The 9,468-nt window shown below is 55.0% G+C and overlaps 1 protein-coding gene across 1 annotated transcript; it reads right to left on the reverse strand.

Annotated features, from left to right (window-relative positions):
• Nucleotides 1-2,959: 2,959 nt before the first annotated feature.
• On the reverse strand, nt 2,960-7,638 carry MYCN (MYCN proto-oncogene, bHLH transcription factor). The gene is made up of 2 exons (XM_053891143.1): nt 6,735-7,638; nt 2,960-4,484 (listed from the first exon to the last, which is right to left on the reverse strand). The coding sequence occupies exons 1-2, from the start codon at nt 7,525-7,527 to the stop codon at nt 3,880-3,882; spliced, it is 1,398 nt and encodes a 465-aa protein (XP_053747118.1). The 5' UTR covers nt 7,528-7,638; the 3' UTR covers nt 2,960-3,879.
• Nucleotides 7,639-9,468: the final 1,830 nt, after the last annotated feature.

A 9,468-nucleotide genomic window follows, 5' to 3' on the forward strand; every position in this document is an offset into this window, starting at 1 on the left:
CCAGAGAGGGTTCCACCAGAGCCCGGAGGTACAGAGCCCGATTCAGCCATAGGACCCTCTCTCGTGCTTTGGCTCAACACTCCTCTGCCCTCCATCGGTCCCTCCTGTCTCCCCTGCTTCTGCACTAGGCCCGGGGACTTAACTCCCTTCCAGACTGTGGGCTTCCTGAAGACAGACCTCCACGTGCATTTGCCTTCACTTCCAGCCGTCAGCACTAGACATTCAGTGATGCCTTAAGGGGTGTGGTTCCCCATTTGTATTAGCCTGAGAGCTTGCAAATCGGAGCCGGCAGGAGGCACATACATAAACGATTTCTGCCCTGGCTGGTCCTCCCCTCACATCTTCCTCTGCTGCCTACTCAGCAGCCATTCTGCTGGTATCTGCCAAGGTCCTGTCATCTGTCAGTCATCAGGCAAGTGGGGCCGAAGACTAGAGGTGAAGGGGACACTACTTGCCTTTGGGGACTTGCCGCCTAGGTCTCAGGGTGATTCGGAGAGCTTTTCTATCTCCAGCAGCCACATCAGGTCAAGAGCAGGACGAGGCCCACCTGGGGGTATGGGGATGACCACCTGACCAAGGTAGCATTGGGTCTGCCATTCAACATTGAAAGGATTTCAAGAAATGGAAACTGGATAACCCAAGAGGAGAGAATGTGTGAAGTAAGAAAGCCCTGCTCCACCTGGCGGGGCTAGAACAAGAATGCCTGTGGAGGGGCAGGTGGTGACAGAGCTGCTGAGCCCAAGTAGGGGTGCGGGTGGGGGTGGGGTGGGGGTAGCAGCCTCATGGGCCAGACTGAAGGATTTGAACTGCATCTTCTACACGGGGAGGGCTATTGGAAGTCCTTATGCAGGGTTGGCCATCGAGAATTAATAGAGAAGCAAGCATGCTGTAGGTGGATGGGTGGGCCAGGGGTCGGGAGGCAATAAGGTAAACAGGAGGAAAGCCAACACTGTGGAAGGAGCATCGAGCTGATCTGGAGACGGGGCTCCAGTCCTGGGTTGGGCCGCTAATTCGATATGGGATCCCATGACCCCATTGTATCAAATAAAGCAATTCAATGAGATCATCTCTATGCTCTGTCTAAGTCCTACCGTTTATTGATCTAACTCATGTAGAGCAGCTCCTCAGGCTCAAAACCGCTCTTGGAACAGAGATGGCTTCTCACGTGATTGAAATGAGTTCTCCAATTCTTCTGTGACCACAGCAATTACTTTATAGATAATTGCAGAGCTGAATTGGGTGACACTCTCCCTCAGCTGGTCCAGGAAAGGCAAATAAATGGCGTTTCACCTTAGTGTACATATTATAATACATTATTTATGACCCACCTAATGCAAAAAGGTCTCTTCGGTGTAACAAAATAAAGCAAAAGGCATGGCTAAACCAACAGTGAAAATCAAGAGATCATAGGCTTTAGAAGAAAAGGATGTATGGGCACCAGACATGTAGAATGAGAGCACGGGATTTGGCTCTGAGCTTCCCAGCAGCCAGAGCAAAAAGAGAACCTGGTAGGAATGAGCTTAGAGCCTTATTCATCGCAATGGTTTTTCCTTTTCCATGGCCAGAGTTCCATCTCATCCAAAACACCTAAGTAGGCCCCTTATCGACTCAAAAATAGAAAAATCAGGGTGATCGGACAGAGCTTCAAGAATCTCTAGGACTTGGAGGCCACTTAACTTTCTTTTGGCTCATGGGTACACAAACAAGGTTGCAGAGGCTGCAGAGGATTGGGGCAAATGGACAGGAAGTCTTCTGGAATGACAATTCAAAAAGGTCTTTCAGAGAAGTTTCATTATTCTCTAGTGGGGGAAGGGGGCGAGTGGAGAGATTAAACAAGAGATTCTCATGACTTTCAACATGCTCTGACCATCAGAAAATGTCCACGGCCATACTGCCAACCTCAGAGCCTTAGGACATGTGGCCGTAAACCGGGAGAAGGAAGACCTCAAGTTTTAACCCCCCACTGCCCTTTATAAAGTAGCCAAAACAGACAGGGACCCACATGGCCTGGATTCTACCATCACTGCTCTCCCCAAGCTGTGTGACCAAGGCAAGCATTGTCATGGCTGGACCTGTCTTCTTAGCAAAGACTTTTGTCAGTTCAGAGCTAAACTGCTGATGAATGAAACCTTAGAGAAATGACCGAGCACCGCTTTTCACCCCAAAGAGAGACAGCGTATTTGTAAGCTTTCAGTTCTGAGAGGCTGAATGCCTCTTAAGCAAAGGTATCATCACCTCCCAACAGGGAAACTCAGAAATTCCTTCCTAGCCCAACTGTGCCTCCCTCCAATTCATTAACCTGGCTTGTCCTCCTTCATACCTGTGTGAAGCCAACAGAGCTACACACGCCCCGGTGTCTCTCCAGAAGGAACATGGGCACTTGATCTGGACCATACAACTTCTGCCCCAGGAGTTCCTTTTGTGCCTCAGATTGAATGTTCCTTCAGGGAAGGAACCAACTTCCTCTTTTATTCTGCCACAATGCCTAACATACAACCTCAAATCCTAGTGAATTTTGAAGAACACAGTCCTGGGGACAAACTACATGAGCTTATAAAGCCATCCGCCAAAGAAACAAACAGTACCGACATAGCCAAGTTTCACAATCCTGTGTGTGTTAATTATACTTCTCGCTCTAAACGGTTGAACAAGTCTGGTGTCCCCCCTTAATTTTCCGAAACATAAATGAAAGTGTTTAGTAAATTATTGAATGCTAGGAGTTATAACACATGGTCACAAATGACGTCTCCATTCTGCGTAAACTGGAACAAATGCCTTTACGTCCCTAACCTCAGTTCTCTCTACCCTAAGTGAGGACAGTGGCCCGTCCCCAACTGCACGGATGTAAAAGGACTACCTGTAGAACCCAAGCTCCCTCTACAACGCGTGGACTATTTGTGTTTCAGGGACAGCGCTTAACTAGTGCTATGAAGGGGAAAAAAAAAAAAAAAAAGCTGCATCATTTAATTGCTATTTATTTTCATAAACATGAGGTATTTCAAAGTGCTATAAGATGCAGCACTAAATATATACATTTTGAAGAACTTAAACACAGAACTTTGCATTTACCCAGTTCTATGAACCAAACATGAACAAATACATTAACAGGAAGAAACAGGCTAGGAAAAAGGCATATATATATAGTAAATTTCTTTACAAAAGTTTCTTAGTTCAAAAAGTGATAAAGTAATATCTACTCAAAACTTTCACAACTCATTTTCATACGAAAATATAAGTATCAAATTTAGTTATGTATCAGCATCATACTAAAGTATACAGGCCGTGTAAGAATTAGTACAGTACATAACAGAGATTAACAATATATTTGTATACAAAACATGCTCCTCAAACATTGAGGTATTACAGTACTTAGGTATGAACTTCCAGTCTAATACTGGCCGCAAAAGCCACCTCTCATTACCCAGGACGTATACAAAAGGCGGGTGTGTCAATGGTATTTACAGAAATGTTCCCCAGGGGTTATCAAATGGCAAACCCCTTACGTGACCGTCTGCTGGAACTTAAGCACCATTTTAAAAAAGAAGGAATGACTTTCCGTTGTTTGGAAACTTGGAACAAACAAGGTGACTTCAACAGCCCAGAGGCTCCCAACTGTCACGAACTTCGACCGCGGTCTCGGAGGTGACATGGAGGAAAACTGCAAGGGCCACCCAGCATCCCATCATGCGGGCCCTCTCCCGAGGTCCCGGCAGAACCCCACATGTCCTGCTCCCCACCCAGATCCAAACTCGACGGGGAGGGGGACCGATTTGAAAGTAAACCCACATTCTTAATGTCAACACAATGTTTGTTTAAAAAAAAAAAAAAAAAATCAAAATGTGCAAAGTGGCAGAGTGACTGTCCAGTTTCGAGAAACGTTTAGCAAGTCCGAGCGTGTTCAATTTTCTTTAGCAACTGCTGCTGTCTTGCCTGCAACTTCTCCTTCTCCAGCAAAAGCTGATGCTCCTCGGCCTGGAGGGAGTGGACGTACTCGGTGGCTTTTTTCAAAATGACCACCTTGGCGGCCTTCTCGTTCTTCACCAGCTCTGGCACGTGGTCCCTGAGCGTCAGGAAGCTGGACCGCAGGTCATTGCGGCGCTGGCGTTCCAGAATGTTGTGGTTCCGGCGGCGCTCGCTGTCCTCCGAGTCAGAGTTGCGGGGACTCAAGCTCTTAGCCTTCGGGGGGATGACGCTCTTGAGGGGGCGGGGCGATGCTTCGCTCTTGATCTTCTTCTGGGGCGGCACATCCTCGCTCTCCACGTAGGGGGAGGGGGCGGCGTAGTTGTGCTGCTGGTGGATGGGGACGCAGCGCTTGAGAATCAGCTCCCCGGACTGGGCCCTCCCCGGGCCCGGGGCTGCGTTCTTGGGCCGCACGGTGATGGTGAAGGTCGTGACGGCCTTGCTGTTGGAGGAGGACCTTCGCTTCTCCACGGTCACCACGTCAATTTCCTCCTCCTCGTCTTCCTCTTCGTCATCTTCATCATCTAAGAACGAGAGGGGAGTCATTCTCTTGGGGAGACACAGAGGGGCTACCCTGAGGTCCACGTAGAGGCTCTCACGTCAGGCGCCGGCCCAGTGCGCAATCATCGTGGATCCATCCACACGGATGTGGACGGCACTGCACGGTGGGTCTCGAAATTAGATACATCCGGGAGTTCCCCCCTCCCCCACACCGCTGGACTTTTTTTCAGCCTCCACACTCAGACTTTAGCCGGTGGCAGAAATATAAACCTGGGCTTTGGGGTCAGGCAGAATCCTGACTCCCACCGCACACCAGTTGTGGGCCCCCGGGCAAGTTACTTAACCTTCCGGAGCCTCTATCTCTTCAGCTTTGAAATGGGGAGAACACCACAGGGTTCTGGAGTTGGACAGGTACTACGTGGAGAACAGAGCCTAGCAGACGGATGCTCCGCAAATGGTAAGCTTTGATCGTCATTATTAGTTTGTCCCAAAGACTCACTCGTATTTCTCTCTCCACGCTTAAGAATTGAGGATCCCCATTTTAGGAGCATCGTCTAGCAACTGACACACAGTTGAGTTTGATTTCAAGTCCTTAAGCTTGAAGGGGCACTTTTACTAACGAAGGCCGAAAAAGAACCCGCCTGCCATGAGCCTGAGTTCTGTATCAGTAAGCAGGTGTTCATCTAACAAAGACCAAATCTTAACTACAAAGTCAGAATCCACGGGAACTCTAAACCCCCAAGTGGGGGCGGGGCGCCGCTTCGCAAAGTCCCGGGCAATAACAGCAACAAAAACATGTAGCATCGTGTCTACGCTTCCCCCTCTCTCCTCTTTTACTACCTCACCGGGATCGAAAATTATTGTTTAAAATGCAAGCATGAAAATCAAAACACATCTTCTGCTTGATCTGAAGGGGGCCGGAAAGCTGAACAATTGTGGGATTTGTTCTAAAGCCGAAATGTGAGGCTGTTCCAGTCTGTGGGTCCCTTTAAGCCAATGTTTTGGTTTTCTGCCAAGAAGACAGCTGTTGGAAGGAAGTGCTCCCTCACCGAGAGCTGTCAAGGCACAGACATTAAAGGGACAGACCCGATTCAAACTGGAGGCTTATCACCAAGTTTCCTTCCAGGAGCCTTAGATGAATCCGTCCTCGGCCCTCAAGGAAATTTGGGCTTTTTTATCCACCTGCGTTCTGAAAACACTTGGGTTTTCAAGATCCAAGGGGCCCCCAGCTCCCTGCTGCCGGGACAAGGGCTATTCAAGTGTTTGGACAGAGTTCTTTTCACCTCCAGAGTTCCAGGCAAAGTCTGGGTTTTAACCCAACCCTTCAGTTTAAGGCAGACAGAGGCACACAATGGAACCGATCGGTGGGTGCTCCCAGGGTGTGTACATTCTGGAGGGCCTAAGTGCCTGCCCTCACCTTGAAGGGCACTGGGTCACAAAATAACTCAAGATCTGGCATTCTGGCCAGAGACAAAACTGGACCCGGTGCTCACTGCACGTCATGCAGAGGCAGCCCCTTGAGAATGTACACAACCGTGGCTGTCCTTGCCACCAGCTGCTGAATGGAGGGGGGGAGGCGGTCCCACCCCCCCCCACCCCCCCCCCCCCCCCCCCAGCCTTTCAGATCCTTGGCCGGCCAGCCAGCCAGCATATCGCCGCCTGCTGGCCACGGACCAGGAGCAAATAGCCCACCACCCACCGAGGGCGGGGAAGACTACCGAGGCTTGAAAAAAATAAATAAATAAAACTGGTAGTAGCCATCTGTGCAACCTCCCTCTACCTTCCTGCGCCCTACATAGGATTTTTGCACCGCCTTTGTGTCTTCTCCCGGCGCCTGCCCTCCCGACCTGGGAGGCAGTCCCTTTCCACCCTGGTGCTAACAGGTTTCTGCCCAGAAAACGCACCCAGCGCGCCTCTCCACTCCCACCCAGCTTTAGCCACCCAACTTTTCCTAATTTTATCCCTTGGACCGGCCGCCCCGGAGAGGTGGGGGACGGGTGGGGTCCAGTGATAGAGTCAGGCTCCCGCAGAGGGTGGCAGGCACTTCGGTGAAGGTGAGACTTTGGGGAACACCCTCTTGGCAGCTTTCACTCCCCCTCTTCTCCTTATCCTGGGGGGGCTCGGCTTGGAGGAAACCGGCCCTCTGCCACCAGCACTACCTCCAAAATACGCTCCCCCGCCCCCCCAGTCAAACCCCACGGACAGTAACAAAGGGATCGCGACTCCAGCTCCGGGACCCCAGGGAGGCGGCCGGCCCCCGGCACGGTCTTTACCTGAGTCGCTCAGGGTGTCTTCTCCGGAGGTGCTGAGGGCCTTGTGGTCACCGCCACTGGCCGGGCGGCCTCCGGGGCGCGGGGGGACGGCAACCGGGGCTCCGGCCGAGGCTGCGGCACTCGCCCCCGACGCGACCGCGGCGCCCGCCGCCGCCGCCGGGGCACCGGCCGGGGCGGCTGGCGCGGGCTCGCGCTTGTTCACCGGGAAGGGGAAGACGACGGCGGGATCCACGCACTCGGCGGCCGGGTGGGCGAGCTCGGCGGGCAGGGCGGCCCCGGCGCGACCCGCCCCCGCCGCCGCGCAGTGCCCGCGGCCGGCCGGGCTGGTGGCGCCCGCTCCCGGGGCCGGGGCTGCGGGCCCGGCGGCGGGCGGCCCGCGGCCGTGCTGCAGCTTCTCGCTCACGGCGCGCTCCAGCTTTTCGCGGGCCGAGAAGCCGCTCCACATGCAGTCCTGGAGGATGACCGGGTTGGGGGTGAGGCCGCTCAGGCCCCCCAGGCCGAACGCGTCCTCTTCGGCCGGGTTACCCCACAGGTCGGCCTCGGGCAGCAGCATCTCGGTGGCCCAGTTCGGGGGCTCGGGGCTGTGCTCCGGGAAGGCACGGCTGGGCGACAGCGGGGGCGTGGGCAGCAGCTCGAACTTCTTCCAGATGTCCTCCCCCGGGGGCGTCGAGTCGGGGCCGCCGAAGTAGAAGTCATCTTCGTCCGGGTAGAAGCAGGGCTGCAGCGAGTCAAACTCAAGGTCTGGGTTCTTGCAGATCATCCCCGGCATGGTGGACGCGGTGCAGCTCGGCATCGGCTCGCCTCCTGGCCGGCGAATGAGGGCTTCTTTCCGCTCCGCTCCTTTTAGTTAGGGGGGTGCTTCCTTCCCGTGGGGGGCGCGGAGGGCGGGGGCCCGCGCCAATCTCCGACACTGCAACCGACAGACACACCAGGAGAGAGTTGGCAACCGAAGCCTAATGTGGGGGGGGGGGCAGTGGGCGCCCCCTCTCACCCGGCTCGTCAGTCTCCCCTGCAAGCCCCCCACTCCGCCTGGTGCTCCCGAAGGTGGAGGAAGTTCTGGCTCTCGCTCTCTCCCTCCCTCCTTTTGTGTACAAGCTGTCTACGACAGGGGGTGGGAGGGGGCATGCAGATGCGGGGGGTGGTGGTGTGGCTCTGCAACTTTGGAAACTGCCATTTCATTCACACTCGGCAGTGCCTGGGGGAGGGGGCCGCTCAAGGCTGCAGAATCCTAGCTCTCTCCAGCTCCCCGACAACCCAGTTGCACTATGTAGGTCCAGCTGCTCAAAGGAAGCCGGAGGCTCCAACCCAGCTACCGGCCAGATGATCTGGAGTACCCTCAGTCTCTCCTTTGTAAAATTGCAACCTCGGGAGTGCAAAAGGTAGCGGGGGATTTAGGAAACTTTGCAAAGGGAGAACGCCTTTCTCTCGACTGAGACCCAACGACGGGCACCCAACCCCCCCCCCCCATTAGAACAGACGCCCCTCAGCAATCCATCCGCTGCAAGCAGAGTCCTGCCAATAGCTTATTTTGAACCTCTCTAACCCCACCCCCACTCTTACAAACCCCCCACAACGTCCTCTTCCTGGGAGAGGGGAGAGCCTGAACCCCAGTTCCCCGGGAATGGTGCAGGGTCCCCGGGAGAGCCGCGTCTCCTCGGGGCTGGAGCAGTCGTGACCCAGATTACCACCGCGGCGGCCTCGCCCTAACCCCCCTCTCTTCTTCCTCCAGGGGCACCCTTTGGAGAACCCTAGCTTCGGGGTCGAGACGCACCCGCTCTCCGTCAGCTCAAACACGGATAAATGTTCTAGAGAAGGGCGAAATTCTTTTCGATGAAGCCATTACACCCCTCCTGGCAAAGGCTGTAAAAAGGATTAGGGCGGGTCTCTTCCACCCGGGGTGCCTTCGGGGCTGGAACTGGCTTTTCAGGGAAAACCCCGAGATGGTTTTGTTTCGGAAGCAGCAACAGTCCCCCGAGGATACTCGAGCGCCCTGTGCGCGAGCCGCGATCCCGTCCGGGGCTTGCCTTCCCGCCGCGCTCGCCACCCGGGGGCCGCCGGGCAGTTTGCAACCCCAGCTCCTTACCTCCCGCCGGCTGCCGGGGATCCAGAGGCGATTCTGCGCGGGGGTCTCCGGGTGGCCTGGGGGTGGTGGTCCTCGGGTGGTTGCAGTCTGTGCGCGCTTGCGCCTGGCTAGCGCTAGCTCGGCTCCAACCCAGTTCCCAGGAGCCCCCCGCATCCACCCAGCGCGTCCAGACAGATGACTGTCACTGGCTGCGCTTTGAAGCTCGGGGGATATTATTAACTGAAAAATCTGACACACCCGGGGGGCGGGGAGAGAAGGGGGCTGCGGCACAGACAAGGGGGAGGGAGAAAGGCAGAGGAAAGCGGCTTTACCCCGCCCTCTTGATTTCCATAAAAATCAGGGGAGGCGCCAAGGCTTTCGCGCCAAAAGCCACTCGCTTTTCTTCTTTGCAGAGAGGAGGCTGCAAAGCTGGGAAAGCCCGGGGTGTGCTCCTCCCTCGCTTTTAGACCCCCGGGCTTGCACCCGGTGCACTCTGCGAACCAGCTGCGCGCCGAGCGGTGCAATGCAGCACCCACCCTGCGGGCCTGGCAGTTGCTTGGCATTAAAATATTTCTTTCCGGAGGGCTCCGGGGGTGTGTACTGGGGGATGGGGGGGGGCGGGGGTGGGGGAGCCGAGGCTCCGATCCCAGCCCCCGCCCTGACTGCGTTTGT

The sequence above is a fragment of the Panthera pardus genome, unplaced genomic scaffold (genome assembly GCF_024362965.1).
Source record: "Panthera pardus isolate Hobbes unplaced genomic scaffold, ASM2436296v1 HiC_scaffold_26, whole genome shotgun sequence".
Lineage (NCBI taxonomy): Eukaryota > Metazoa > Chordata > Mammalia > Carnivora > Felidae > Panthera > Panthera pardus.